Here is a 23,160-nt window from a genome sequence, read left to right as displayed (position 1 = left end):
CTTCATTCCTGAAAGATATTTCCACTGGATATAGCATTCTGGGTTGGCAGGGTTTTTTTTATTTTTTATTTTTATTTTTTATTTTTTTAGAGACTTTATTTATTTATTCATGATAGACACAGAGAGAGGCAGAGACACACACAGACAGGGGGAGAAGCAGGCTCCATGCAAGCAGCCCGACGTGGGACTCGATCTCAGGACTCCAGGATCATGCCTGGGCCAAAGGCAGGCGCTAAACCGCTGATCCACCCAGGGATCTCCAGCAGGGTTTTTTTTAAATCCATTTTCTTTTTCTTTTTCTTTTTTTAATTTGAGAGAGTGAGAGAGAGAGCGAGCGAGCGAGCGAGAGAGCACATAAGCAGGGGAAGGGGCAAAAGGAGAAGCAGACTTCCCACTGAGCAGAGAGCCTGAGCCATGGCAGATGTCACCTAGGCACCCCTGATGGTTCTTTCTATGTAGTACTTTATTATTATTGTTATTTTACCCTTCTCTGACCTCTATAGTGGCAGTTAAGACATCTACAGTCATTTGGCTCTTTGTTTGCCTATATATAATATGTTGGTTTTTTTCTGGCTTCTCTCAAGATATTTTTATCTTTGGCTTTTAGCACTTTATGGTATATCTGGTAGTGGTCTTTGTTGTTTATCCTGTTTGGGATTCACTATTTCTTGGATTTGTACATTTATGACCTTCACCTAATTTGGGAATTAGCTATGATTTTTTAAAATATTTTCCCTGCTCCAGTCTCTTTTTTTTTTTTATGGGACTCCTGTGACATGGACGTTAGATATTGTCCCACAGATCCTTGAGGTTCTGCTCCAATTTTTTTCTCTTATTTTCTTTCTGTTGTTTAGACGGATAATTTCTATTGATCTTTGTTGAAGTTCACTGACTCTGCTGTCATCTTCATTCTTTATTCATGAGAGACACAGAGAGAGAAAGAAGCAGAGACACAGGCAGGGGGAGAAGCAGGCTCCATGCAGGGAGCCTGACGTGGGACTGGATCCTGGGTCTCCAGGATTACTCCCTGGGCTGAAGGTGGCGCTAAACTGCTGAGCCACCCGGACTGCCCTGTCATCTTCATTCTGATAGTGAATTCCTCTCCCAGAAATTTTTTATAGAGGTTATGTTTTTATTCTAAAATTTCTATTCAGTTCTTTTTTTTAAGATGTATTTATTCATGAGAGAGACACATACACACAGAGAGAGAGACAGAGACACAGGCAGAGTGAGAAGCAGGCTCCATGCAGCGAGCCTGACGTGGGACTCGATCCCGGGTCTCCAGGATCACACCCTGGGCTGAAGGTGGCACTAAACCGCTGAGCCACCCAGGCTGCCCTGGTTCTTTTTTTAAAAAATATATATTTTATTTACTTATTTATGTGACAGAGACAGAAAGAGCACAAACAGGGGAAGTGTCAGGCAGAGGAAGAGGGAAAAGCAGATTCCCTGCTGGGCAGGGGGTGGATGTTTGTTGGTTGCCTTTTCCTTGAACAGCTTAGGTTTCCAGGTTCTTTGTTGCATAATTTTGGATTGTATCCTGGACATTTTGAATGGTACGTTATGAGACTCTGGATTGTTTAAATATTCTGGAGATGTTGATGGAATTATTTAAACAGTCAACCCAGTTAGATTCAAGACCGCACATCTTAGCTCACTCTCTGTGGCCTCTGGTTCCAACGCCCACCCTGCTGTGCACCAGCCAGAGGTCAGTCTGCAAGCCAGGCAGTAGTATCAGTGCTCACTCATGTAGTTCAAGTCCCAAACCTGTACTGTGCTGAACACAGGTGGTTTCATGCATAGGCAGCTTGGGGCAGGGGAGCCAACGGCTTCACACACAGACTTAAAGGATCCTTTCTCCAGCTCCTTCCTCTCCCTGATCTGTCCTACACTCTCTACTTCCCCAGGTCCTGACTAGAAGGCTGGGCTCCAACCTCCCCTTGCTGTCACCGCAAGGTCCACTGCTACTGTACCACTGCTACTGTACCACTGCTACTGTACCACTGCTACTGTACCACTGCTACTGTGGCAGTAGGAACTCTGCTTCTTTGATGGCACTCCTAGTATAGAGTGGAGAGGGCACAGGACTCCACCCCACAGGGCCACTGGGAAGTGGAAGGGGTGCCTCACCTTGCTGGTGTTCACCTGGAGCACAGTAGATAAGGTTAAAAGTTTAATTCACTAGATCCCTCCTTTTGGGACCTTTGTGTAGAGAAAGCAGGCTTTTCTGTTGTTTTGGGTTGTTTTTTTTTTCTTTCTGTCTGTGCCTGTTGGCACTTTTGGGCTGCTCCACTGCCCAAACTGGGATAGATGGGACGCAAAATCTCCCAGCTCTTCTCTGTGGTACTACAGTGGTTTGTCCAAACCCCTACAATCCACAACACTGAGAGCAAACCCTAACGCAGACTATGAGCTTTGCGTAATGATGACATATCAGTGTAGGTGCATCAGTTGTGACAGATGCACCCCTCTGATGCCGAATGTTAATAATGGGTGGAGGAGGGCATGTGGGAAATCTGTAGCTTCCTTTCAGTTTCGCTATGAACCATTAAAACTGCTCTAAAAGAAATAAAGTTTAAAATAAACGGAAAAGCTGAGAAGGCCCTTCTGGGGCATCCTTCAGGTCCTGAGATGCCTATCCAGTGTTTCTGCTCCCCGCCTTTCAGAGTCCCATGATAGCTATTTCATATGTTTTGTCCAGAATTTGTAGTTGTGGTGAGTGGAAAAACATGGAGTGCACTTGCTCGTCTTGCCTGAAACTGGAAGTTCAAGCTTCTGCCTTTGAATTTACTTTTTTCTGTGTATGGTGGTGTTCCCTGGGATTGGCCCCCTATCCTTAGACATCATCTCAAGGGATGCAACCAGTGCTGGTCACCTCTGCCTTCCGCAGAAACTTTCCTACGGCTCCTCTCTAAACCCCCAAGCCTGAACCCGTGGACACTCACACTGCAGATTCAGGCCCAGACCTCCTGGCATTGTTTCCCATCAGTCCTAGCAGCTTCTGATTTGCAATGCTCCAGAACCACCTCTTTGCTTCTTGTTGGGTTACTTAGCAGTATCATACCCTGGTTTGCTCAGTCCCTGCTCTGCTTGAGGCTCTTCTGCTGATTTCTCTGGCCCCACACAGAGTACGTAGAGCCATCTGCCCACATTTCTAGGAAGAGTAAGGCTTCCAGCTATGAATGCATAGAGATCTTTGGCAAGATCCGGAATTCCTGGCCAAAGGATCCCAGAAATTGCCTCCCCACTCCTGCCTGTCCTGCATGCCAAGGCCTGCCTTCCCACCAGCCTGCTCCCCAGCCCCACATCCAGCTGTCATTCCCTAGTACACCCACCCTGTGCAGTTGTCATGGACACATAGCATTCCTTCATGGAATGTACTCCATCATAGTGTGGGGTTCCAGCTTCTCTGTGGTGGGGGCCACAGGTGTTGTGGAGAGTACAGGATCCAGAACCATCTGATGGGACAGATGGTGTCAGGCGAGCTATTGTTTTCCCATTTGTTAAATGGGAATGACCCTAGGAACTTACAGGGCTGTGTTGGGATTAGCGGTAAGGGCCAGAACAGACTGGCACGCTGTAGATGCTCAGGAATGGGGAAGGAGGGGCCTTGTTTCTAAGATGGTTTCCCTGTGCCGCTTCCACATGGTGACCAACTGCACGTGCTGGGTAGGGCAGTGGTGTTGAGGGGGTGCCATAGGCTCAGGCTGTCTTGTGTGGAGGCTACGCCAGCTGTGTTCTCCCCACCCCCTTCCCGCCGCGGGAGTGGAATCCAGCAGGAATGTGCGTTGCGTTCTTCCCTGGTTGCTTGGGCCACCTGTGCCATCTGGCCAGGCTCATGGAGTGCATAGGCTTGGGAGTTATGTCCCCACCCATGCCCACTCCCACATTTACACCCCATTTTCAGAGGGAGAATCCGACCCCTGGCTAAAGCTGCAGGTGGGGGAAGAAAGTCCCAGACAAGTTAGGGAGTCTTCAAGGGTCTTCCTGTCCTCTTTTTTAGCCCTTCCTGCTTCCCCTGTCGCCCTGCCATGCCTGTCTGCTCCTCCGGGCACCCTTGGCCTGTCTGAAGGCTGCTTATCCTTTAGATGCTAAACCACCTCGTCCCAGGAGGTGCTGTCAGCTTAGTAACTCTGACCTTAGTTCTATTCCTAATTTTATGTTGGTTTTTCAGCTCCCCAGCAGCTGAAAGCCTCAAGACCCAGCACTCAGACGAGGACGGGGCCTGCTGATTTCAAAGCCTCAGGCCCTGCTTGTGTGATAGAACCCAGGACTCCCGGTGCCCTTGGCCAGGTACCATCCTGGAAGCTGCACTGTACCAAGCCCAGTGCCTGGCACCTTCTCCTCAAGGTTTGCAGGCCAGCTGAATCCTCTTTGTATTGATGAGAAGCCTGGGTCCTAGAGGGATGAAGTAATTTGCCAAGGTCACCCAGGTGGGCAGTGCTGTAGGACTGAGTTGGAGCCAAGATCAGTGCTGCTTTGCACATGGCTTCTGCCTTAAGTCAGCGGCTCAGGTGCCACTAGCCGGGGGTTGGGGGGCAGCCGCTGTCACCTGGTGAGGCAGGAGCCTGGGCGCAGACAGGGCCTAACCAGGATTGAGGTCCCAGCTCTGTGTTTCTGTAGCTGGTCAGCAGTGAGCCCACCTGATGCACCTGTGGGCACTTGTGGCCCTGTCCTACCACAGCCTTGAGGTGAGATGGCCAATGAGAATGATTGTAAGTGCTGCTATGTTACCACATGGAGGGAGGGCTTATTAACAAGGACCAACCTATGGGATCTAGCCAAGGAGCCACTGTGCTATGGCAGTTTGGCAAAGACTGGCAGGAGCTGCCAACCTGAGAAGCTGGGCTAGGGTCCCTTTGGTGGATGCACATGCCTCTTGCATGTGCACACACCTGCACATACATGCTACATGCACACACTTACACGCCCCCCCCCCACATATGCAGATGTAAACATACAGAGACACAGAGGAGGAAAATGTTGAAGGGCAGAAATCAGTTCACATGATATTAGCCTGGACTTGCGTCCAGAGCTTTGGAGAGAAGAATCTTTCCAGACTTTTGGGATCTGGTGGAAAATCTCCCCTCTAGGGCTCCTCTGCTCGTGCTTTTGTCCCCCAGGACCCCTTGAGGTCTGTAGACAGAGTCTGAACCAGAGCACAGAATCTCCCTCCAGAGGGCCCATGTGCCTGCCTGCAGCAGCATCTACTCACTGTTCCCACTGGCCCTTCTCCTGGAAGAGGCAGCCTGCAGCAGTTCTCTGCCCTGTGGCGACAGGCTGTTCTTGTTTGGAAACAGAAGATACCATCATTGCTTCTCTCCACCCTGTTCCCAAAACATGAGGCTCGAGTTCAGTGATGCATATGAAGTGCTGGCTCTGTGTGTGCATGTAGTGGGCACCTGGGCCCTGAGCACCCTGGTCCCCTCTGTCGGCCTCTTCCCTCCTGGTCTTCAGAAGGGCACAGTGGCCCCGCCTGCCACAGGAGGTGTGCCAGCCAGGGTCCCATGGAAAATCAGTCGTTAGGTCATGGGCACGTGGGGTCAGTGGGCAGACATTGGAGGCTTTCCCGGTTGCCAGTGACCCAAAAAATCACTTTCGGTTTTTGTGACTCAGAAATGAGCTCAACCCACACACCCTTTAGATGTTCTGAAACTCAAGCCCGAGTTCTCCGGATGGCTCTTGGCTATGGGATTGTCTGAGTGAGCATTTTTATAGAGACCCATGCACACCTGGACTCTGGAGATAGTGAATGGAAATTTTACTATATATCTTACCAGCTTAAAAGGGAGGGTGGTCCTCCTTTATTTCATGTTTCCTGGCACCCTACATGTTGGTGATTATGTGTATGGGAGGTTGTCTGTTTATTATGATCTGGGCCCTGGAAGGCAGGGGAGCCATGAGGTAAAATCAGTGAGGCAGGGGATGGTGACTTAACATATGGTCCCTGGGTGGTCAGGGCCTTAGGACTCCGGCAGTCCTAAGAAGCTTATGAGTAGTTGAGGAGGGACTAGATGTGGGCTGTAAAGTAGGTGAGAGGTCAGGTAGGCTCTTAGTTCCCCTAAGGGGGATTGGGAGAGTGGCTGTGAGGTTAAGTCACATTTGTGGAAGGGTTTGTTGGAGCAGCAGGCCGTGAAGAAGGTAGAATTCAGAGGCCCATGGAGGCCTCTGGATGGAAAGAGGGTGAGCTGAGGCCCAGAATGGAGCATTTGTCGGGGGAGGGGGCCTCACGGCTCAGGGGGCAGGTTGGCGAAGCTCAGCAGTGGCCTTCCTGGCTCTGTAACATGTTGCACCTGAGACTCCCCTCAGCCAGTAAGACTGGAAACCAGAGTGGGCTTGAGGACAGAGCCTCAATTCCCGTTTTACTTCTCAGGTCGTCATCTTGCTCTGAATTCCCTAAAAGCAACTCTGTCACCAGCCTGCCTTCTGGGTTAGATTATTGGGTATAAACTGTATTTCCCTGATTAAAGGAAACCTCCGCACAGGGTATAGAGGGTGTAAATGTCCAGACTCACGTCTTCTAAGGCATTCCAAGGGGGGCTGCCGAAAGGAAGGAGTGTGTTATGTCACTGGTAAGTTGTGGGTCTTTCTAGAAACTTGGAATATGACATGCGCACGTGTGTGTCAGATTGTGTCACTTTGTTACCCCAGCTCTGAGGCCTTCCATGTGCCACCATTCTGGGCACTGCTGTCCAAGGTCTTACAGCTAGAGAAAAGGGGTCTCTCCAGATAGATTCTGTGGGTTCCTGCTGTCTGGTGGGTTCTGAGCCCCCCATGGCTGTCTCCTCTCCTAGTAGCCTCTACCTTGCAATAACAGGGCACATCCTGGCTGAGTAGCACAGAGAGCTAGGGGATGTTTGTCTGCACTGCTGCTGTGTGTTGACTCCTATAGCCACTTTGGAAGGCTGGGAGAAAGCTTGTGGCTCTGAGGTGGTCAGGGTTCTGCTGTCCAAACAGCCTTCCGGAAGCCCAGCCTTCGGTTGCCCCCAGCTCTTTTCAGTGGCATTCCCCACCCTCCGGCATAGAGCAGAGCATGCCTCAGGCTAGATTCAGGCAAGACCAGGGAAATACACCTGCATAGCCGAGACTGGTTTTAAAAAGATGGAAAACCCCTCCTACTGGGAAGATTCATGTGGGCACAGCAAAGAGCCCTGGGCATAAGCTGTCAGAGTTCCTTTCACAAGGGCTAAGAGGGGACACGCACCTATTAGGTGCCTGCTGTGTGCCAGCTGCTGCTGTGAACCTGTGATCCGACTGGGTTTCCACTGGTCACCTCTACTGGGGGGATGGCAGGACACCTACCTTAGATGGTGGGCTAGAGTCAAGGTCGTGAAGAATGAGGGATCAGCCTCATTCTCCTCATGTCTGTCTGGGAAATCTGAACTCAAATTCTGTGTCCTCAACAGTACTGGAGTGAGGTGCCAGCCTGATAGCGTGATTGCTGGGCAGGGTGACCCAGTTGAACCAAGCTGTCATTCTACCATGTGTGGTATTTCTGGGAGAAGCGCCAGGCTCAGAGCTGGTGTTGGATTCCTCTGGGAGCCTTTCCAGAGGCCTTGTTTCCCTGGGATCCCACGATTCCTGAGGGAAGGACCTCTTCCTAGAACGTCTACACCGATGAGCCCAGGGCCTTCTGTGGTGCAGTGGTCCACTCTGCCCTGTCTGTGGGTTGAGTCTCTCTTTGGAGGACTCGCTTTTCCTAAAAAGTACTTTCAGAACTGAGCATATTGCAGACCCTCATCAAGACCTGCTGGGTCTGCAGGCTGGGCTGGCCAGTGACAGAGGTAGAGGCCTGAGTGGGCATCTGGCAGCTCTGCCCCTGGGGGTGCCTTGGGTGTGTGAATCCTGTCTCCTACACGTGGTACCGGTGCCAGGGAAAGCAAGAGGGGAGCTGTGCCTGGTTCCCAAGCCAGACTGATTGGGGAGGGAGCATGGAGCCTGGACCAGGCTGTTGTACTGCGATGACAACTGGGATTATCACCAAAGGTGGTAATTCCCACATGACAGTTTCAAGTTTCAGGTCAAGAGCTGAAGCTAGTCCTCTGTCTCCTCTTTCATCTGGACAAAGATCCTTGCTGGCTTATTTTCTGGCTCGTTCCTCAGCTGTTCTCAAGACCTTGTACTCCACAGAGACCCTGTTCCCTGCAGACTCTGAGCCCCAGGGGAATGGGGGATGCTCTGTTACACTGATCCGGGCTGCAGAAGAGAACTGGGGGAGCCCCAGAAGAGACCTGTGGGAAGGTGAGGGCCACAGCCTCCCTGGGAGACCAGCAATGAGGTGCTGAGAAGGGCAGAGTGGGGCTGGCATTTGGAGCCCTGGTGGGCTTTGCAGCAGGCCAGATGGAGGGGATCACCCTGCCAGAGTCACCCTCTGACCACGACAGCCTGAGACCTGTGGTGGGTGCCACAGGTTCTGCTATACATGTTTTATGGCTCTGAGAAGAGTCTTCCCAGTAGCCCCAAGCATGTGAGCTCACCACCCCCCACCTCTAGCATTTCCCAGAATGGAGCCTTCAGCCTCACAAGGAAGTAGAAGATGATGCTTAGTACCCTAGAAGTCAGGCAAGAGGTAATCATGTGGTTTTCTGGAAAGGAACTCCAGTAACTACCACAGGTTGGACCACAGGAATAGCTGAGGCTTCTGATAATTATGATAAATGATGCTTGTGCTTCTGGATGCTTCCTCCCTCTAGCAGGAGAAAGGTGGCCTGTTCATCACCCCCTCAGGGTGTGAGGGTACAGTGGTTATTATCCCCATTTCACTGGTGGGAATATCAAGAGATGAAACAAGCCTCTGAGTGGCCTCAGTAATCCCAGTTTGTTTGTTGTCCTTTTTCTGGCATGATGCAAGAAAGCCCTGGAGGTTGCGGTGGGGAAGAGGGAGTCTGGGAACAGAGGAATTATATTTCCTTTTCCAAATATGTAAGTCAAGGATGGTAGAGTTCCTGGCCACTTGATTCGAGTGCACAGAAAGTTTTCCAGGGGAAAATTCATTCTGTCTTAAACTTAGAGACCCTGGTTCCTCCTGGTCTGTTCCTTGGCTTTTGACATTGGGTACATCTCAGGTTGTGGTGCAGAATATAAAATAACCCCCCTTACTTCTACCACCCCAGCTTACCTCCAGTTCATCCCCAGGATGCCTGAAGTCAGGGATCGAGCTCAGGGTGGGGCTAACCCCTCTGAACCTCCAGGAGGTGGCCTTGGCTGGGCACACCTACCTGGGTGAACCCCCTGCTTTTCAACTCAGCTTGTTAGCCGTGAGGCTCAGGGAATGTTGCTTCCACTTCCAAACCTTCAACTTTGATCTGTAAGACAAGGTATCAGCAACCTTGCAGAGAGGTTTGAGGACTTGAAGCTGACCACCTGGACAGGGCCTGTTACTGCATCTGTGTGTTGCCCCCACAGATGTCTCAGGGTCCCTGACTCAGGCTGGCATCCCAGCTACTGTGCCCCCCCCCCAACTCCCCCGCCCCCGTGTATCCAGAAGCCAGTGAACCTCTCAGGAGTGCCGTAGATTGGGGTGACCCAGGAGTAGAGCAGACAGGAAACTTGCAGACTAGCCCCCAAGACTGAGCCAGAGCTATGCCTCCACAGGGTAGGAATGCAGGCAAGCAGGAGGTTCCTTCTCCTGGTGGGGAGTCCCTGATTCCCAGGGGAAAGGACTTACACTTTGGAAATCCATTGAGGACAACAGAGCAGGGCTGCCATAACAAAACCTTACAGACTGGGGAGCTTATACAACAGACATTTATTTGATCTAGGCAGTCCCAGGTCAGTGTGCCAGCCAGTTCAGTTCCTGGTGTGGACCTTCTTCCTGACTTGAAGATGTCTGTCTTCTTGGTGTGTCCTCACATATCAGAAAGAGAAAGAGAGCTCTGGTGTCTCTTCCTCTTCTTACAAGAACACAAATCCCATCATGAGGGCCCCACTCTCATGACCTCATCTAAACCTAATTAACTCCCAAAAGGTCTCACCGCCAAACACCATCACATTCGAAGGTTAGAGCTTCGGTGTGTGAATTTGGTGAGGGCACAGACATTCACAGGCGTATCATCAGTCTGTCCCCAGCATTGGTCTCTGACTTGTGGGTGCTGATCTTGTCGCTTTAGTTCACTGTCCTTATGTGCACATAAAGCCCCCCTTTCAGAACAAGATGAAGGGAGCACAGTGAGGTCCTGAGGTCGAGAAGGAGGAAGGTGCTGGGGCTTCACTCAGGAGGGAGTCTTGCACCCTTTCTGCTCTGCCCTCAAGGGAGGGGCAGTTGGCAGACTATTGTTGTGGGTGGGGAGGGTCCACAGCGCTCAGTTTCTGTATTTCTGACTTGTACAGTTGTAAGATATCCTGGTGGTTCTGGTCTATTCTTGAGTAGCAGAGTCTGGGGCAAATCTACAATAGCCTAGCTTCTGAGGGAGAATAGCACTAGTTAAAGAGAGACCAGGAAGGCATGAATGTTCTGCGTGGCAGCAGGGGGTGAACCACAGGGCTGGCCTGTTGCCCCTGACTGCATGGGGCCTAGTCACTCTTCTTTCTCTGTGATCTGAATCTGAATCTGTGGGTGTGCTGCTGAGCGTAGACAGCCCCCGGGTGGCTGCAGCTGGCTGGCTGAGCAGAGTCCTATTTCCGTGCATGAGCGAATCATTGACCATGGAAATACTGGGTGGGAAGAGGCCTCTCAGAGCTTGTACCCAAGCTACACAGTTGCTGTATGTATTAGTTTGCTAGGGCTGTGTAACAAAGAACCACATACTGGGTGGCTCACACAAGAGACATTTATTGTCTCACAGTTATAATGGAGGCTGGAAGTCTGAGATTGAGGTGTTGGTAGGGTTGGATCCTTTTAAGTGCTGGGAGGAAGAATATCTGTGAATCTGTCCCAGGCCTCTTTTTTTTTTTTTTTCTTTTTTGATTTGTAGATGACTGTCTTCATGTTCATATGGCATTCTCCCTATCTACTGGTCTATCTTTAAGTTTCCCTTTTCTGGGGCACCTGGGTCTGATTCTTGTTTCAGTTCAGGTCATAATCTCAGGATCATGAGATTGAGCCCCGCATCACAGAGTCTACGTGAGATTCTCTCTCTCCCTCTGCCCCTCCCCCTGCTTGTGAAAGAAAAAAAGAAAGAAAAGAGAGAAAAGAAAGTCTTTTAAAAAATAAATTTCCATTTATTATTAAGGACACAGTCGTATTGGATTTGGGCCCAACCTAATGATCTCATTTGAACTTGGCAAAGACTACATCTCCAAATAAGGTCACATTTGGATGTATTGTGGATTAAGACTTCATCGTGAAAATTTGGGCCAGTAGGGGAGACACGGTTCAGCCCATAACACTGTACTTCTTTCTTCTTTTTAAAAAATTTCTAGGGGATCCCTGGGTGGCTCAGCAGTTTAGCGCCTGCCTTCGGCCCAGGGCGTGATCCTGGAGTCCCAGGATTGAGTCCCACATCGGGCTCCCTACATGGAGTCTGCTTCTCCCTCTGCCTGTGTCTCTGCCTCTCTCTCTCTCTCTGTCTCTCATGAATAAATAAAAATAAAATCTTTAAAAAAAAATCTAAACCTGACTGATTTTTATTTTTTTATCTAGGGTTTGTTTTAGGGGGGGATTGACATAAAATTTACTATCTTAACTGTTTTTAAACATATAATTCAGTTGTGTTAAATGCATTCACATTGTCATGCAGCCATCACCACCAGTTATCTCCAGAACTTTTTCTTTATCCCAAGCAGAAACCCTCCCTACTAAGCAGTAAGTCCCCACTGCCCTCTCCTCCCAGCTATTTTCTGTCTGTGAATTTGCCTATTCTAAGTACCTCCAAAGTCGTGGACTAAATTTTTGTGTCCCCTCCCTCCAAAAATTCATATGTTGAATCCCTAACTTGCAACATATTTGTAGGTGGGGCCTTTGGGGGATGGTCAGATCATGCGGCCCTTGTGATGGGTCTAGTCCCCTTAAAAGAAAAGACCCAAAGAGAACTAGCACCGTCTTTCTTTCCACCTACTAAGACGAGGCCATATGAGCACACAGCAAGAATGCATCTGTCTGCAAGCCAGCAAGAGAGCTGTCACCAGAACCCAGCCATACTGGTATGGCTTGTTGCTTGTTTACTTGCTTGTTGACTTCCAGCTTCCAGAGAAAATAGATTCCTGTTGTTTAAGCCACTCAGTCTAGGGTATTTTGTTAAGGCAGCCTTGGCAAACCAATACATTTATATCAATGGAATCATGAGATGTTTATCCTTTTGTGATTGTTTTCACTTGGCATATTATTCACAAGGTTCACCTGTGTTGTGGCATGTTGCAGGACTTCCTTCTTTTTTAAGACTGAGTAATATTCCATGGTACATGTATACCGCATTTTGTTCATCCATCTGCCGCTGGCCACTTGGGTTACTTCTGCCTTTCGCCATTGTGAATGATGGTGCTGTGGACATGCATGTTCGTGTACCTCCTTTCCCTAACTCTCCCCAGGCTTCCTTCGGGAAGGCAGTCCTGAGGTCGAGGTAGGGAAAGTGGCTGTTCCTCCTGCCCTCCTAAGCTCACCCCTGATGAGTGCCTCTTCATGGTCCAGCCCTGGCGTGGGCACTGTAGGCTGACCACCAGACAGTGGGAGCTCTTTTTTCCTACCATTTTTTCTCTCTTCCCTCTGCGTTTCCTCTTTGAAGTGGGAATGGAATGAGATGAGATGAGCGTTCCCACAGCCGTCCAGTGACCATGTGCCTCAATTCCCATGTTGCTCCTAGACTATGGTCCTGCTCTCAGTGCCATCCTCTTGAAGGGCTCTGCCCACCTCTACTGCCTTGTGCCTCTCACCCCTGATGACTCTACGGGCCAGTTGCCTGCAGCCAAGTCTCAGCCTCAAGTCCTGGAAACTCAGCACCCCCTTTGCTCTTCTTCCTTTTTCCATGTGGGTCCGCTCAGTCTGGGCCTGTTTGTGGCATTTGATGTCGGTGTCCATTCCCACTAAAACCAGACCCTCGACCCATTCACCTGGAGTTACCATCACAGAAGCCTCCAACTGGGTCCTAACTGCAATATCAAACTCAGATGTGCTGTCATAGTGTCATCTGCCTGTGTTCCCTGCCCCCACCCTTGGTCCAGGCCTCAGTAACCCTTGATACCTCCTAAATCGTGCCTTGGGTCCTTGGCCCAAAGCCCAAGCCTCTGAGAATTACTCCTTCCCACCACCACTCTCACCTCATTCCCAGCATATCACCTTTCCAGCCTTTCCTCATTCATGAGCTTGCAATAGCCCCGCAGCTGGGTTGACCCAGCTCCCTGTGTAGGGCACCTCTGCAGCCCCTCTGCTAGTGGAGGGAGGGCTCAGTGGTTCTTCCATCCCACACAGACCTTGTCTTTGTGAAGCCTTTCTGGCCCTCTCCTGGGGCCAGCCATCTCTTCTTTGACCCCATGGCATCACTTTCAGGCCATAGGCTACACCTGTATTAATCTCCTGGGGCTGCCATAATGAATGGCCATAGACTCAGTGGCTTAAAACAACAAATACATACTCTTCCACAGTTCTGGAGGCAGGAGTCCAAATCAAGGTGTAGAACAGGGCCATACTCTCTCTGGGGGCTCTAGGGGAGAATACTTTGTTGCCATCTCCAATTCCTGGTGTCCCCATGCATTCCTTGGCTAGAGACGATGTCATTTTAATCTCTGCCTCCACCTTCACAGAGCCTTCTTCTCTTCTGTCCTCATAAGGACACTTGTCACTAGATTTAGGGTCCTTTGGGTAATCCGGGGTGATTTTATCTCAAAGTTCTTAACTAAATTACATCCGTAAGGACTCTTACCAAAATAAGTTCCCTTCATACAATTCAGTTGTTAGAATGTAGACTTATCTTTTGGGGGCCACCATTCAACCTACTGTAGTGTCCTTCCCACCTTTATATTCTGTGGGGAGCCAGTATCTGCCTCTCTTATTACTCTAGTGGGTCTTGGAGTGGTCACTTCCATGGGGAGATGGTCTCTGCTGCCTTGCTTGAGGGCCTAGCTGCCCCCCATGTGTGGCTTTGCTGTGATGCACATGTCATGTGACTCCTGAGAGTCTGATGACTCCCAGGGGCAGGGGCTGGATCTGTGGTGCCATGCCTAACATGAAATAGAAATGTCATACATCTTGGGTGAATGTTGGGTACCGAATAAATACATCAGCTTGATTGTCTGAGGCCAAACTGCCTCCAGGAAATCTTTCTGAACCTGTTGATGAATGAAGGTGGTGCTAAAGAATAATAATAACACCATCCAGTGACTGAGGGCTGCAGCTTCCCAGCTGGTTTGTGTTCCAGCCTCTGCCTGCCCCACCCTGGCGCCATCTGGTTCCAGCCCCAGCCCAGAACATAAGTGATCTTTCCATCTTTAGGCACAGGTGGGTCCTTGAAGACAGAAGGAAATCTTTTAACAACTCTCTCCATGGTGATCAGGGAGTCCTTGTCTGCCCACACTGGGGACATTCAATCTTAATGCTAAAAGTCACCCGCAGAGTTGGCCTTGTGGTGATTCAGTCTACAACCAGCTGGAACCCAAACCCCAAGCGGAAGAGTCATAAGAGCTATTATATTAGTTGGCCTGTGTCCTCCAAGAGAGCCCAGCTTTGTTCAGGGCATCTAGAGCTGCCAGGAGAGCTGAGGCATCAGGCCATGAGCAGGGCAGGCCCAGGCCCTTCCCAACCAACATTTTCTGGCCTGTCGGGGAGACTTGACTAGTGTCAGAGCCTTCTGTGTTCCACAGGCTGGTCTGGACCATGGGCTCCCACTACCCGGGCAGCTGGGGCTTTCCACACTAGCCTGGTGATGTCATTGTTGGGGTGGCAGCTTAAAGGCTGGAAGGTTGCAGGATTCCAGGGTATTTTCTGTGCTCCCCCTTCCCCTGCAGAACCGCAGGCTCTGACAACAGGCCTCTCACCAGGGTGTAGTGGCCAACTAGATGGGGAGCATCTGGTTTATAAAGAATTTTGACCTCCTTGGTGTAGATGCAAGAGGGGGCAGCTGCCAGCCTGAGGGTAGAGGAAAAAAATGGAAAAACCACCCAAACCAATCAGATATCTTAGAATGTAGAGTAACCTCCCACTGCCTGTGGGTGGCCTGGGGTTATGGTGCCAGGCAGTACTGACGTCCGACAGGAACGATGTTCTTGGTTTTCAGGAAACAGCTGTATAATGTTCCAGATTCCTTCTTTTAACAGAGGAAAACAGATCTCTCTCTCTCTCTCTCTCTTTCTTAATTTCTTTTTTTTTTTTTTGAGGTGAAATGACAACGTAAAACTAAACATTTCAAAGCAAACAACTCGTCATTTAGTATATTCGCAGTGTTGTGTGACTACCACTTCTATTTAGTTCCCAAACACCATCATCACTGCAGCAGGAAATCCCATACTCATTAAGCATCTACTTTCTGTCTCTGGATTTGTCTCTTCTGGACATTTCATGTAAATGGAATCAGACAACATGTGGTCTTTTATGACTACCTTCTTCACTTGGCATCTTGTTTTGGGGGTTCATCCATGTTCAGCCTGTCTCAGTACTTCATTCTTTTTGAAGACTGAGTGATATCCCACTGTAGAGATAACACCACAGTTTCTTTATCCATTTATCAGTTGATGGACATTTGGGTGGTTCCACCTTTTGGTCCTTGTGAATAATGCTTCTCAAACATAGCTTGAATTATCCCAGTACAACTTTTGCTTTAAACACCTGCCCTCCTTTGGTTATAGATCTAGGAGAGGAATTGTTAAGTCATATGGTTATCAGCTCAACCTTTTAGAAATGTCTTCAGAAAGTGACCAGATAAGCAGGTCACACGGGTGGACCTGGGGCCTAGTCAGGCTCCACCTGTTCCTCTCTCGGAGACTCCTTTTCTTGTCTGAAAAATGAGCATCTCAAAGTTGCTGCCCATTAAGGGGTCAGGGTGGATTCAAGGATATCAGCACTATGCCTCACCCAGAGGAAGTGCTTGAGAAAAGGGGAGCAGGTATTTTCCAAAAGTACTGGCTTGCTTGGGCACATTCAGGGCTTTTCTACGGTTGGGGAAATTCACTTTCCTGAAGTATCACAGTAAAGAAGTCAGCAGAGCCCCAAGACCTGCGGCCAGTCCTGCAGATAGAATCTGTTCCCAGGGTACCGGGTGGTGGGAGGAAGGCTCGAGGCTGTGCATGAGCGTGGTGTCCAGAGCTAGCTTGGACCTGTAGAACCTGTGTGCCCTTTGGTGAGACCCGGGGGTGCCCTAGCCAGGGTTTTTTTTTTTTTAATTTTTTTTTTTTTTTATTGATTTATGATAGTCACAGAGAGAGAGAGAGAGAGGCAGAGACACAGGCAGAGGGAGAAGCAGGCTCCATGCACTGAGAGCCCGATGTGGGATTCGATCCCGGGTCTCCAGGATCGCGCCCTGGGCCAAAGGCAGGCGCCAAACCGCTGTGCCACCCAGGGATCCCCTAGCCAGGGTTTTCTGAGCCTCTCCCAGAGGCTGATGCCTAGCTGGCAGGACACCCCCAAGGATGTGAGCTCCTGTCTGGAAGTCACCAGCCCTGCAACACCATTAGCACTGTGCTGTATGCCTGTAGCCCAGGAGAGGTGTGGGGTCCACAAAGGAGAGGGCAGGAGTGGGGAAAGAAAGCAGGGCTTCTCCAGATATGAGGTGGAGGGAGGACTCAGTACCTGCCTCTGCTGAAACCTGCCCACCGCAGCTGGCCAACCAGGAAGAAGATGGTGTTTGAATGTCTTTTACCTCAATAAATAAATACAGGGATCCCTGGGTGGCGCAGCGGTTTGGCGCCTGCCTTTGGCCCAGGGCGCGATTCTGGAGACCCCGGATCGAATCCCACGTCGGGCTCCCGGTGCATGGAGCCTGCTTCTCCCTCTGCCTATGTCTCTGCCTCTCTCTCTCTCTCTCTCTCTCTCTCTGTGTGTGTGTGTGTGTGTGTGACTATCATAAAATAAAAAAAAATTAAAAATAAATAAATAAATAAATAAATAAATAAATACAGCCCAGCCCTTTGCTGACAGTGTAAACAGGGATATGAGACCACCCTGCCTCGGTCTTGATGCATGATTGAGTTCCTCCCACTCCTACCCAAGTTCCTGGGGTCCCTTCTTTCCTCTCAACCCTGTTATGTGTTTATCAGAATCCCTCCCCTGGCCCTTTCCAGCTGTTCCCATTTCTGCTTTGGGAGGGGAGGGCTGAGAACATTTCTTCCTCCTGAGGATTTTGCTTCAGGCTCTCATCTTGGGGTGCACTGGTCAGAGGGTGGGACAGGAGCTGGGATCTGGGCCCCACACCTGTGGCGGCAGCAGGGCCACAGAAGCAGGATCCGAGGACCCTCCAGGTACATTGGGTCCAGCAGAGCCTCCCCTGGTTGGCTGCAGCCAGTAGACCTATGGCTGGTGATCTGAGCTTGGTTCTGCACACATTTCCTGGGAGCCGTTGCGGCAGAAATCCCAGCAGGGCCTGAGAGAGGCCTTGTGAGATGCACACTTCCTGGCTCACAGCTGCAAAAACAGGGAAGGAGTATCGAAGTTACTGGAGCTGTTTGATCCAAGGCTGGGCTGAGGAAAGACAGGCTATGGGGGAGAGGCTGGGGCTCTCCCTTGAGGGACTGGCAGGCCGGAGGCTGGGCTAAGGACATTTAATGCTTTGAAGGCAGACATGTGCCCTCTGAGAGCAGGAAGGACAGCCGCTTCAGGGCTGTGGATCCGCATGGTGCTATTATGCCAGGGGATCCGGCTCTGGCACTGGGTGTGACCTGTGATTACCAGATTCTTATGGGCTGGCAGGAATCTTGTCCAGTCTGGGTCAGGAAGATGCGGGTGGACAGGGAAGTGGCCTGGAAAAGATGATGTGTAAACTCTGTTAGAGGGATAGCTGCTGGAACAGTGGCTGTGCCAGTTTGGTCTGGCAGTGTGACAGACACCAGGGCTCCTTTGAAACTGTGCTTACAGAGCATGAAAAAGGCCTTCCTTTATTGTCCTTTGTTATTAAACCCGCAGAAACCTGTGATGCAGCCTGGGTACCTACCACCCAGCCCCCCCACCCCCCCATCAGCTCAGGGAGCACACTGCTTGGAAGTTTTGGTTCTCTGCTTATTTTAGACTTGGTTGCAGGGGGCTGTTGGTGATGAAGGGGATGGAGAGACGCTCCCCTGCACCCTGCCCCCTCCCCTGGCTCAGCTACCCAAGCATTGCCCTGTCTGGGAGGGACCTCAGAGGGGGTGTGTGTGTGTGTGTGTGTGTGTGGTAGGTACTTGTTACATATAACATCAAATGGGACATTTTAATCACTCTTAGGTATACTGTTCGGGGGTGTTAAGCACATTCACACTGTTGTGCAGCCAGCAGCACCATCCCTCTCTCCAGGACTGTTTCATCTTCCCAAACTGAAGCTCTGTGCCCACAAAACAACTCCCCATCCCTCCTCCCCCAGCCCCTGGTCCCCACTATCGAACTCTTTATCTCCATGAATCTGACTATTCCAGGTCTGTCGTATAGGTGGACTCACACAGTGAATTTGTCATTTTGTGACAGGGTTATTGCCCTTAGCATAGTGTCCTCCAGGGTCATCCATGCTGTAGCATGTGTCAGCATTGTCTTACTTTTTCAGGCCAAGTAGTATTCCGTTGTATTTCCATATCACATTTGGCTTATCCATTCACCCGTCAGTGGATGTTTGATTTGCTTCCACAGTTTGGCTGTTGTGAATGATGTTGCTAGGAGCACGGATCTGTTTGCACCACTGCTTTCAGTTCTTTTACGTGTGTACCCAGAAGTGGAATTGCTCGATCGCATAGTAATTCTACATTTAATTTTTTGAAAGTTTTTTGTTTTGCTTTGTTTTTTTAACCAGTGTTGTCCTTGAGGTGTGAGAAGAGGATGTGATCTGGGCTGACAGGTACTTAGTCTTCCCACTTGGCAGGTGTGGGGGTGGCTGCCTTATTTCTTTCCATCAAAGACTAGATTTTAGATCTGCAGAGTGCCAGGATTGTGGCTGCTAAGCCGACTTGCCTGGAGAGGAGGAGGTTTGGGATTTCATTGTGCACATCCGTTTTCCACCCTAAGCTGGCCGCTGCCTGCCAACTCTGAGTGGGTCTTGCTCCCTCTGCGCCCGCCCTCTTCCCTGCTGGTTCGCCGCTCTGTGTGTGGATCAGCCCTCATTTCCCTGAGCCTCTCATAGCTGTAGGATGACAGGCCCACCCCCTCTGAAACCAGTATTTGCTTTCAGCTTTGGGTAGAACTTTGCAGGAAACACCAGGGTTAGCTCAGCCACCAGGTCCCCAGTCCTTGGAGGGAATGAGCCCCAAAGAGGTTTTCCCACTGGATATTCCTGGTAGAAGAGAGGACAGCAAGGCCCCTCCCTTACTTTGCTCTGGTTCTTGGGAAATGGCAGCTCCCGAAGCCTCCTAGGAATAGACAATATGCTCGAGGAGGTATGGGGACCCCAGGAATGTGAAAGTGTGAAAGGAAGATGGGTCCCTATGTGTCAGTTAAGATGGAGGAAGAGGAAAGGAGGGCTCTCCTCCTTGCCCTATCACATTTGCAGGAGTAGGCTGGGGGTTCTGGGTTAGCCAGGACAGTGAGCTGAAGCCTGTGGTGGAAGGTAGCCCAGCAATGAATGACCAGCTATCTGGAATCCAGACTTAAAAGCATTGGTTTCTCGGACGTCAGTGTAGAGAGATGTGTGCAGAGTGGGAGACAGCTGACTTTGAGTTGCCCTGATCCTCCTAATTACCCATTGAGTCTGGCTGTGGAGCCTGGCTTCTCCATCTCACCTGGTGGGTGGGAAGTGTCTACAGCAGTCTCAGCAGCCCCACACGGCCCTGGCCAGCAAACCTTTTGCCAGGCACTTGGTTTTGCACAGGTTTTTTTTTTTTTTTTTTTTTTTTTTTTTTTAGTCAGGATGTTGCTAAGCTAGCATAGCACTTCGTTTTGTAGATGTGGAATCTTGCAGTATTTGGAGCAAGCCCTAGGACCCTGAGTTTGACCCTAAAGTTCTTGCTTGGGGCATCACTCAGTATTAATTTGACCTTTAATGTGAGCTCAGTGTAGTCACAGGCTGGGATATCCGGTGATGGTGCTCAGATTAAGGATGCTCTTCTAGATGATGAATATGTTGTTGACTTCTTAAAAACATTATTATTTAAAAAAAAAAGTTTATAGTTTCCTAGAGAGGATGTGTGGACAGTGAAAGTTCTGAGCTAATGTAAAAGCTGGGCCCAGAGGAAGAGTGGGGAGCAGAGTAAGACGCTGTGAAGGAGGTGAGGTCAGGAGGTAGGCAGGACATGGCTGGCTGACCTGCACAGTGACTATAACGGCTTAAAGCAGAGCCAAGCCTCCATCCATTGTCTAGTTCACACGCCTGATGATAAAGTCAGGAAAACTGAGACACAGACCGCTTAAGTGACCTGCACTGATTCTCACAGGTATATAGCAACCTAGACAGGACCAGAGCCTCACTTCTGGGAAATTCGCATCCCAGGTTCTAGAATCAGCCCACCTGTCCCCTGGAGGACATGTCCTGGGTTGCAGAAGTAAAGATAACCCCACCCCCAGCCCAGGGGGATCATTCAGACTACCCATGAGGAAGGCATCTGGCAGCCAAAGCCTTCTGTCCAGGGCCCGGACTGCCTTTGGACACAGCTACCACAGAGGGCAATTTTTCAGTAGAGGCTGCTGTGATACAGGGTTCATATCATGGATGTTGAATGGACAAGAAGTCCTCTGTGTTCATTTTGGTTAAAGAAAAAAAATCTGTGATACCCCAAAAGGAAGCAGAAGCTGAAGTCAGACTTGTTTTGGGGGTAGAGTGTGAGATTAGGGCTCTGTATTTAACAGGGTTCTGTGCTTTTTAATACAATTAAACCCTCCACATCTGTCTTCAGGGATGCCAGGCAAGAGTTAGTTGAGCACCTTTGCAGACTCTTAAGAGGACACAGAACTTGACCTTGGCCTCTGACTATCCTGGTAGGACAGTACAAACCCCAGCAGGGCTGAGCATTGATAACCAACATGGCGATGGCACCAGGAGCCCCCACAGTAGCCCATGGATTAAGGAGACCAGGGGACCTCAGTACAGCTTGTTGTTAGGGTAAAGGGTAGGAGCCCACCCAGCTCTCAGGGTCCTCCACCCTGTCTACAACTTTCATCCCAGAACCAGCCTCTGCTGGGACCCTCCTATGGACACACACAGCAACAGGGCTCCACCTGGCCTTTGTGGTCACTGCCTGCACACGGGCAGCAGGGACACAGTGTGGGTCAGGGAGACAGCCAGCACAGTGCCAGATGCCAGCTTATGCTAATGTAGCAGTCTCAGCCCTGCTTCCTGCTGGAACCCCTGGGAAGCCTGTACAACCACCAGGGCCCAGACCTCCCTGGGTGTCTGATTCTATAGGTCTCTGTTGATTTTGAAGCTGGCACTAATACATACCCAGGGCTAGGGACACCTGTTAGAGGGCATGCCACCTGCTGGCCCACTGAGGTGGAGAATGTGGGAGAGGCAGAGGTGTGTGAAGAAGCTGGGATGTAGTGGATGAGTCTCACGGTGCAGTGGCAGCCATCATAGCCGATATGACGAGCACCTGGCCTCTCCAGCCACAGGTCCTCTCAGCTGCCACGTGGGAAGAACTGAGAACAGTCCCCTTCTAGAATTGCCAGGTCTCCTCTGGAAGCCTGTGCCTACTGGCCTCGTTGCTATGGGTGCTTAGTGGCGGAAGTTGTTGTAAACTGGTAAATAAACACTGCAGGGGTCCCCTGTGGTGATGACGTTGGACAGGGCTGGTTGCCAGTGAGTCATGGGGAAGACAACGTAACCCGATCAAGATGACTTCTCAAAAAGCTCATGGGTTGTGAAGGAGCCCTTGAAGGAGTTAAGTCACACTCACATGAGGCTTGGAATGGGCCAGGCCCTTGTGGGTTAAAGTCTTGGTGAGGATCCACTGGATTAGAATAGTTCTGAAAACAGAGCTACAGAAAGACAGGCAAAGGAGAGTGGGCTTTGTGATTTAGCTAGGGAGAAAGGGGTGACTGTCTTCAGGTAACTTTAGGATGGAGGTATTATTCTCTATAACTCGATAGCCCTGAGCAGCAGGGAGCCGGCTAGAGGGTAAGATACTCTTTCCTCACAGGGATACTCAGATTGGTGGTCTGGGATTTTGGTGGACCAGATGGGAAGAGTCAGCCAAGGCAAAAGGTGGAGTAAGGAGAAGGCGCTCCAGCGCCCTTTCCCTGGGTTGGGACTGTCTGGCCTGGGGCACTGCTCACAGGGGCTGGGGCTTGTGCTTGGACCAGCATGATCTGTGCTCCTCACCCCATCAGATCCCCATGGACAGGTGCATAAGGACCGTCCCTGATAGCAAGATGCTAGCCTTTGGGCTCCATCTTTCTGTAGCTGCTCAGGTCCACTCCTGATACAAGTACTATGTGCCCCAGACAGTGTCCTGAAAGCCCAGTCTCATATAGTCTGGGGCGTGTGCCACTGTTTCAGCCCCATCTGCCCTGTGGTCTTCACTTAGCTGGTTGTGAAGGTGAGGTCAGCTTACCTGAAGTCCTTGTTCAACACCCCTGGATGCCCGACATCATCAGCCAGTGCCTGCTGGGACATGTGGGGTGTGGCCCCCCTCACTGTCTCTAACACAGCTGCTTCTCTACACACACAGATGCGTCGTTTGGAACGCCACCTGGGTATGGCTGTGCTGCGGACCGGGCTGAGGAGCAGCGCCGGCATCAGGACGGGCTGCCCTACATCGATGACTCGCCCTCCTCCTCACCCCACCTTGGCAGCAAAGGCAGGGGCAGCCGGGACACACTGGCCTCAGGAGCCCTGGAGTCCACCAAAGTGGTGAGTCCCAAGGGGGAAGGGCCTGGCTATGAAGGAGGGCTTGGGCTTGGCTCTGGCCTACTGTCCACTTCCTGAAGGCACCCTGAAGCACATCTGCTCTCTCAGGCGTAAGTGACGAGTAGGTGCAATCAGGAGCAACCGATAGCTGAAGTCACTAAAAACGCCTTTTTCAGTCCCCTATCTGGTACCTGCTGGCCTGGAGACGGCCTCCTGGAGGCTTTGAGCAGTGAGATCATGGAACTGTCAGCTGAGCGTGCAGGACGTAGGCATATGTGGAGGCTGAGAGCACCACCGCTGTCCTACCAACAGGACCAGTGGCCACCCCAGCGGTGGTGCTGCG

At 50.6% G+C, this 23,160-nt stretch overlaps 1 protein-coding gene across 1 annotated transcript in view; it reads left to right on the top strand.

The window, feature by feature from the left end:
- The window catches only part of BCR (BCR activator of RhoGEF and GTPase), a 124,271-nt gene that overhangs the window by 39,886 nt on the left and 61,225 nt on the right, over positions 1 to 23,160 (top strand). The window contains exon 2 of the mRNA XM_055322060.1: positions 22,639 to 22,820. Within this exon, the coding sequence (XP_055178035.1) occupies positions 22,639 to 22,820 (182 nt within the window). The remainder of the gene's footprint in view (positions 1 to 22,638; positions 22,821 to 23,160) is intronic.

Source organism: Nyctereutes procyonoides, unplaced genomic scaffold, assembly GCF_905146905.1.
Source record: "Nyctereutes procyonoides isolate TBG_1078 unplaced genomic scaffold, NYPRO_anot_genome, whole genome shotgun sequence".
In the NCBI taxonomy this organism is placed as follows: Eukaryota; Metazoa; Chordata; class Mammalia; order Carnivora; family Canidae; genus Nyctereutes; species Nyctereutes procyonoides.
Note: the sequence above shows the minus strand (reverse complement) of the source record. Positions and strands in the feature narration are given on the sequence as shown.